Source organism: Herpailurus yagouaroundi, unplaced genomic scaffold (assembly GCF_014898765.1).
Source record: "Herpailurus yagouaroundi ecotype Mexico unplaced genomic scaffold, PumYag 100, whole genome shotgun sequence".
NCBI classification, from domain to species: Eukaryota; Metazoa; Chordata; class Mammalia; order Carnivora; family Felidae; genus Herpailurus; species Herpailurus yagouaroundi.
In genome coordinates, this window is record NW_024412391.1 from 73,386,080 (window position 1) to 73,394,451 (window position 8,372).

At 36.1% G+C, this 8,372-nt stretch overlaps 1 protein-coding gene across 1 annotated transcript in view; it reads left to right on the forward strand.

Annotated features, from left to right (window-relative positions):
* The window catches only part of SEMA3E (semaphorin 3E), a 241,409-nt gene that overhangs the window by 150,299 nt on the left and 82,738 nt on the right, over window positions 1-8,372 (forward strand). The window contains exons 3-4 of the mRNA XM_040472794.1: window positions 927-986; window positions 3,619-3,738. Coding sequence (XP_040328728.1) covers window positions 927-986; window positions 3,619-3,738 — 180 coding nt within the window. The remainder of the gene's footprint in view (window positions 1-926; window positions 987-3,618; window positions 3,739-8,372) is intronic.

An 8,372-nucleotide genomic window follows, 5' to 3' on the forward strand; every position in this document is an offset into this window, starting at 1 on the left:
CTCTCTCTCTCTCTCTCTCTCTCTCTCTCTCTCTCTCTCTCTCTCTCAAAAGGTGAATAAACATAAAAAAAAAATTTGTTTTAAAAAAGGAGGTCCTGAAGTAATACCATATCTTTGATAAAGTTGTAGTAAGGATTAAATTAAATACTGAATTTGAGGTGTTTAGTACAAAAATTAGAAAGCTGGTAATGCAGGTGTCAGTGAGGATACGGGGATATTGCTGGTGGAGTATGAACATGTTGCCATTCTAGAGAACAGTGTGGCGCTTTGTTAACAGATTAAATTTGTGTTTGCCTAAGACCCAGTATTTCTACTACTGAGTCATGTATACCAATCCCACTCCATTGGTACCACATGATAGCAATGATGTACTTTTATAGATCTCAGAGGGACATGTACAAAGATGTGCCATGTTTGTTGTGCTAGAGGTTTGGAGGCAGTCTGGGTGTCCATCCAGGATGTAGGAGTCATGCATCCTTTTATCCCATCACTTAGCAAACACTACCAAGTCCCCATACGCCAAGCTCTGGGCTCAGTGGTAAAAATGCAAAGGGAACTCAAGGTGGTGCCTGACCAGGAGGAGCAGACAGTCAGGTTCAGGGGAGAGACTGGACTGCAGAATTCAGGGCAGGTTACGTACAGAGCAGGGCTGCTTGAATTGTGGGTGGCTTCTGAAAGGCTGAGACTTGAAGGAGCCTTAAGAAAGACTTTTTTTTTTTTTAACTAAGTTTTAGCCTGTAATAAAAGCTCAAATGAAAGTGCCTTCATTATACGAATAATGATGGAAAGAAGATAAAGTCTTAATTTATCTTCTGAGGAAATAGAAAAAAATGAACATATTGGAATTCCAGAAAAAATGAAATGGTTTTTCAGTATGGTTTATTTTTGTATGCATTTGCATAATAGTGCATTGTCTTTTATTTCAGATACACTGGCCTAGCACAGCACTAAAAATAGAAGAATGCATAATGAAAGGAAAAGACGCAGTAAGTATTACTCATTGTAAATTAAACACATCATCAATTATATCCCTGGTCAGTCACAAGGGACTGACTCCCTAACCTTTTATTTGCTCCCAAAAGGCATATATGCAGTTGATTCAGGAAGAAAAAAAATACATGTACATGTACCCATATATACATATACATTTAGACATAGTTATTTACAAGTTAATTTCAATGAAGGGTTAGAGTAAAGCGAGTAAAGCGGGTCTTGGTTTTTGTTTTATTTTTATCCACTCAGATTTATGAATTTCTTATACTAATGCTTATTTCCTACATATTTGTGGAAAAAATAATTTCGGGTCAAATTTTAATTCAAGGGAAAGCGAAGTACATTCTTTGTGAGATTTCATTTTGCTTTGATGAGTCCATTAGAACCTACTAAAGAAACAAAAGGAGAGAAAATGAAAAGAAGGGAGAAGGCAAAGGCAGTATGCATGCTTTACCTCTTCCACGATGTGCTTAGGGTCTCTCTTACTGGAAGAATTAACATTCCATCTCTCCATAACTTCCCTGCAGCGTGTGAGATTGTTCAGGAGCAGTGGCCCCGACCCAGTTCTGAGCACACTAAAACATGTACGAAGGGACTTCCCTGTGCCTGGAGTAGCTGCTGATGACACAGTACACGTGTTTGGAAGAAGGCATGCACATCTCCTTTTGAAAGTTAACTTATCCTTTTTTTTCCTCTTTTTTATAATGAGAGAAAAACGAAAACAAAAACATGTAAAAGGCTAACACACGTTACACAAACTCCTGAGTCTCTGTAGCAACTGGGTCACAGCCAAGGAGTGAGTCAAGACATCCTTGCTGCCTTAGTTCGTAGCATGATGCAGACTAATTGAACACACTCTTAGGCTATGTCATTGTCAGCCCAGCAGAGCCAAATGTTGTTCGTTTCATTCAAGGTGTGTCAACGTCTGATGACATGAAAAGCAGGTGCTTCTAGTGATAGAATATTTTCTACATGTCTGAATGATTAGATTTTTCCAGTGATATGGGTCACTCTCATAATAAAATGCTATGAGTTGGAAATTGAAGAAAATATATCTACATGCTGTGGATAATCAGGGTAGTAGTACATTCCTCATTCTTACCAAGAAAATGCCATAATATGAATCATTTATGGTAAGATAGTTCTGGTGACTTTTTCATTCGATACTGTTATATGAGAGACTTTATAAGGACAAACCGTCCTTATACAACATTATATTTCCTGACTATTGCATGTATTGATATTAGAGTAATATTTAGCATTAAAGTAGTATTTTGTAACTTATTTTAAATGAAATAACAGTATCCGGGGCGCCTGGGTGGCTCAGTTGGTTGAGCGTCCAACTTCGGCTCAGGTCATGATCTCATGGTTCGTGGGTTCGAGCCCCGTGTTGGGCTCTGTGCTGCCAGCTCAGAGCCTGGAGACTGCTTCTGATTCTGTGTCTCCCCCTCTCTCTCTCTGTCCCTCCCCTGCTCGCTTGCTCTCTCTCTCTCTCAAACACAAATTAACATTAAAAAAAATTTTGAATGAAATAGCAGTACCTAATTTACCAAGAAGGTGTTTGCTGTAATTAACTTAGACAAGTTGGTTTGAGCAGTTTTAGACTTCTTTTCATTCAGCCTATTGGTCATAAAACTCACCTAGTGATTTATGTAGTAAAATTTCATAAGCATATACAATATATTTGGTACTGTGTTTGATTAAGCAGGGAATAAAAGGTGTGTAAAATAAATACTATGTCCTCAAAAAACTTAGATTTGGATCCAGGTATAGGCAAACTAGAGCTTCTTGGCCAAATATACTTGTAAATAAAGTTTTAAAGTTTTTTATTTTTGTACATTTTTTTGTAAATAAAGTTTCTATTTTTGTAAATAGAGTTTCTATTTTTGTAAATAACGTTTCATTGGAAGCCAGTTGTCCACAATCATTTTTGTATTATCTCTGGATGCTTTCATGCCTTATCTACAGAGGTAAGTAGTTGGAACAGAGACCATTCAACTAAATATATTTATTCCCTGGTCCATTATAAGAAATTTTTTGCTGATTCCTGGACAGCAGTCTTATAGGTATAAAATAAGTATTTCTCTTGGTTAGCTTTCTATATATTTCTTTGAAAGTTCTCTATAAAAGTGCTGTATGTGAATGTATGAATATGAATATATGACTTATTTTCCCTAACCATTAAAAAACTCAGTAATGCCTTAAAGTCTGTATATGTTTCCTTGAGAGTAATGAAGCTTTCTCTAATTGTTGGTTTTCTGACTTTGTACTTACTCACTGTTTACATGTACTTTAAAAAAATAACAGCATTGGGAATAACTTAATTACCTAGTGGAACATATTGCCATGCAAATCTTTATATTGAATACATTTCTAGAATACGTGAAAAGTGACAGAATCCCATTATAAGTGTAATTCACACAGTGTGGCTAACTGCAGTGTGCTTTGGCCACCTCAGTCTGTTCTTTCACTGTTCCTTGCCCTCTGTCATCTGTCCCACATGCCCCCACTAGCCATGGGAGGCTTAAACATGAGATTTGTACGTTAGGAAATACAAAAATTAAAAAGGGCTAAACTTTTTTTTTTATATTAACCAGTATCTTCCTTTTTTTTTCCCTGCTATAGAGTGAATGTGCAAATTATGTTCGAGTTTTGCATCACTATAATAGGACACATCTTCTGACCTGTGGTACTGGAGCTTTTGACCCACTTTGTGCCTTCATCAGGGTTGGATACCATTTGGAGGTAAGATAAGTTCACTCATATCAATAAAAGTCATGCTTAAAAGAACTTTATTTTAAAAGAAAGTAGTGGGTGGGGTGCCTGGGTGGCTTAGTCAGCCAAGCACCCGAGTGGGTTTGGCTCAGGTCATGATCTAATGGTTCCTGAGAAAGCCCTGCGTCAGGCTCCACAATGAGAGCATAGAACCCTGCTTGGGATTGTCTCTCTCTCTCTCTCACTGCCTCTTCCCTGCTCATGTTCTAAAAAATAAATGATTGAATGAATGGATGAATGAATGAATGAATGAATGAAAAATAAAAGAAAAAAAAAGTTTGTGGTATTTTCTTTGGTGAAAAACAAAAACATTTGTGATGTACTGGTAAAATTTTCCTAAGTCAGAGAAAGGATCTCTCTGGACCTTTAAAATCCTCATCAGCTATAAAATCAGTGAATCAATAAATTCTTTATGTATTCATTCCCTGAACAAATTCATTTACTTAATTGTACACTTAAAAATATTACTTCATATCAAACTGTGTTCTCTGTTGTGTTCTTATGTAAATTTTATTAATGTAAACTGCCAAACTAGAATGCAACCATGAATATATGTAAAAATAAATTTATATAAACAAAGTTACTACATATATTTTATAAAGGGTATGCAAAGACGTTGATTTTGTAATTACTCTTATTTTTAGGCAGGTGAAGTGAGGGAGGTAGAGTTGGGAGCGGTAAGGGAGATTACAAACTGAAGCTAAGTATTAAAGAGTGAAAGCTGTATGCCCCAGACCCACTACTAGGTGAAAGAAAACAAATCTTAGGTGAGTTCTGTCACGTATATAATACTGACCAACAAGTTGGCTTGAAGATCAGTCATATAACCTGTTTTGACAAGTCAGATGAACTCTCAACTCTCACTTATTTTATAAGGCACATTTTCAAGCACCTTACGTCACACTTTCACTCTGAAATATATTAAACGCTATTCTGACGTCAGAATCTGCTCCCTTTTTTTAGGTTAGAAGGCAGATCCTACATGAAGACAGGATGCAGATAAAACATACATGTAGATAGTCTATAGTCTCTTGATTCTCATACTGTATTTATGAAAGGGCTGCAGTGACCCTAAAATATTTTCAGTCACCACATATAAAGAATAACATTCATTTCACTAGTGAAAAATTATTTCTGATATTCCTTATACTAGTTAACACTCAGGTGCACGTATAATTAGCAATATCTGAAGTGCTTACTTTAGCTGCCTTTTGAGAGAGCCTCTGATTTGAGATACTTCAGCTGGTAAGTGTCCTTATAGGCGGGATTTTTGATTAGTCTATTTTAAATGGTAACCACCTCTCCTTGTAGATTAAAGCTAAGTAGCATACACAAACACATCAAGTGTATTCACTGAATTATTTTAAAGAGAAAAGACAGCTGATCTATTGGAAGAACTTTAAACGGAGATGTATAAGGCAAATCTGCCCTGTGCAGAGTCAGAATATTTACATGTATACAAAGTATACAGACAGAGGCACCTGGGTGGCTCAGTGTTAAGCGCTGACTTTCAGAGTAGAGCTTGCTTTGGATCTTTTATCTCCCTCTCTCTCTGCCCCTCCCCTGCTCATTCTCGCTCTCTCACTCTCTCCCTCTGTCTCTGTCTCTCTCTCTCTCCCTCCCTCAAAAATAAATAAATATTAAAAAAAGTATACTGACAGTCATGTATGCATGTATATAAAGCCAGAATATATACATTTTGTGGTGCAGATCTATTGGCAACAGATCCTCTCAGTTTTCATTATCTGAAAATGCCTTGATTTCATTTTTATTTATGAAGGAAATTTTCCCTGGATGTAGAATTTTGGGTTCACAGGGTTGGTTTGTTTTGTTTTGTTTTGTTTTGTTTTGTTTGTTTGTTTAGCATTTCAAAATGCTTCAAATGTCTTCTGATCTTTTTCTGATGTAAATTCCGGTTTCATTCATACTGATACTACCCTGTTTGCAGTTGCTTTGTATTTGAGGATTTTCTCTTCCTGTTTGGTTTTCACCAGTTTCTCCATAGTGTGCCTATTTGTGTGTGGTGGTGGTGGGAGATTGGTGTTTACATTTCTTGAAATAAATTTTTTAACACAAAAGCTTATGTTTTGCATCTAATTTCACACATTTTTGGCCCTTATAATTCCAAATAATATTACTGCTTTATGCCCTCCTCTTCTTCAGGGTTTCGTGGGGGGCGGGGGGGCATTGTGCCACAAATGACTGAGATTCTGCCCATTTTTATTGTTTCTGTTTTCTCTGCTTTGCAAATTGGATACATTCTCTTGATTTATTTTCAAGTTTACTAATCCTTTCTCCTGACATCTCCAGTGGGCTGTTAAGCTAACCCCGTTAATGGTCAATACAGATATTGTACTTTGCAGTTCTAAAACTTTCATTTTGTTTATATTTCATTTCTTTAATGAGCATTTCCCCATATTTTTATTCATCATGACTATCTTTTTCTTTAAGCTCTTGAACATATTTTTAACAGCTGTTTTAAAATCCCCCTGTGCTAATTTAAACATCTGGGTCAACTTAAGGTAAATTTGCATTGATTGATTTTTTTCTCTTACCTGTAGGTCAGATTTTCTTGTTTCTCTGCATGTCTAGTAATTTTTATTGTGTACCAGACATTATACATCATATGTTTTCAAGATTGTGGGTTTGATTATCTTTTAAAGAGAGTTGATTTTTATTCTAGTAGGCAGCTTACTTGTCTTGACTCAAACTCACAAATCTCTTGTGATGGATGGCAGCCAAAAATCTCTTTCAACTTTCCAGACGGTGCTTTTTATGCTCTGCTTGCACGTGTAGTCAGGTGTCCGCCAAGAATTTGGGAAAGAATGTAGACATGGATTTCAGGGCGCCTCCTCCCTCAGTTTTTGGATATCTCCTCTTGCATTTCAGCTGACCTGGTACTTTCAATTTCTTTTTTTTTTCTTTTCTTTTCTTTTTTTTTTTTTTTTTTTACTCTCCAGGCTATTAAGTCTGGAGCTTTCTGCTTGAGTTCTAGCCATTCCTCATCACATAGATTAGGGGATTTCCTTGAGTGAAAAACTTTCTTGTCTTTGCTCTTAACTATCTCCGTTTTCTTAAGATCACTAAAAAAAAAAAAATGACTAGTTTGTCATTATTATCTGTGTGAGAGTCCAGACTAGCGGATTGTCATTAGCAGAGATGGATCTCTATTATAAGTCACCTATATAGACATGGTAGTGAACATTTTTTCTTGTGTAATTTTCTAAGTAACAATATGATCGAAAACACATTTTGAAAAATTCTGTACATTGCATAAGAGGAGCTTGTGGGATATGATAATAAGAATAGTGAGAAATTGATTCCCCAAACTCCATTTGGAGGCTTGATAACATTTTATATGAGAGAATGAGAAATTACAAATTATTATAGGCAAGGAAAAGACTTTATTTTTTTTTAATGTTTATTTATTTTTGAGAGAGAGAGAGACAGAGTGCAAGTGGAGGAGGTGCAGAGAGAGAGGGAGACACAGAATTGAAGGCAGGCTCCCGTCTCTGAGCTGTCAGCACAGAGCCCGACGCAGGGCTCGAACTCACAGAGTAATGGACCCTGAGATCATGGCCTGAGCCAAAGTCGGCTGGCCAGCTGACTGAGCCACCCAGGCACTCCGGAAAATACTTTGTTTAAAAAACACAGAGGCCCACACATAAGAGATAGGTTTGCAGACATTAGTAGAATAGGTTGTGGAATGTCAGGAGATAACACTGGGAGCAAATTGGCACAAGATTTTTTAATGCCAGGCAGTGGCATTTTGTTGTTACTTCTAAAGACAGCATAGAGAACATAAAGGAATTGAGCAGATTGAATGACATGATATTAGTAATATTTAGAATTGATTCAAGCAGAGAGAGATGAAAGACAGAAATTAAAGAAGGCTATTATAAGAGTCTGTAAGATCATGAAGATATTTAACAGTATGGTCACAATAGCAAAGGAAAGGAAGTGTGGAACCAATGTGAGAAGCTGTTTAGTGGTCAAGAGGTTATATAACAACATTTTATTGGAGGTTGCTGATTAAAGGGAATTAGAAACCATTCCAAATTTATTTCTTGATGATTCAGAAGAAAAACAAGAGGGAGCTAAGAAAGCAGAGTAGGTTTTGTGAAAACATTTAAAAATGCTCAGTATTTCTCAGTTGTAACTTTTTCATTTCTGTGTATAGATATTTGAAACATTGATCTGTGTACTAGGAGAAGGTGTTACCAGAATAAGTTGAATTATTGAAGCCTAGGTAGTTAATTGTTCCATAATGTGTCTCCTCTCTCTTTCTCCTTCCCTTCCTCCCTCCCTCCATCCACCCCTCCATCTTACGCCTTCTCTCCCTCTCACTTTATCCAAGTACTTGGAAAATTCTATGATATAGGTGACAGTGAATGTCTAGGGAGTATGAGTGTAAACAGAGACTGAGCAGACAGAGTAGTATAAGGCAAATCAGGTAGTAAAGAATTTATAATCACACTTGAAAGGGAAAATTATTGTAAATAAATTATTTATAATAAAATAAAATTATATTATACATAATATAATAAAATTATATTATACATAATATAATAAAATTATATTCTACATAATATAATAAAATTATA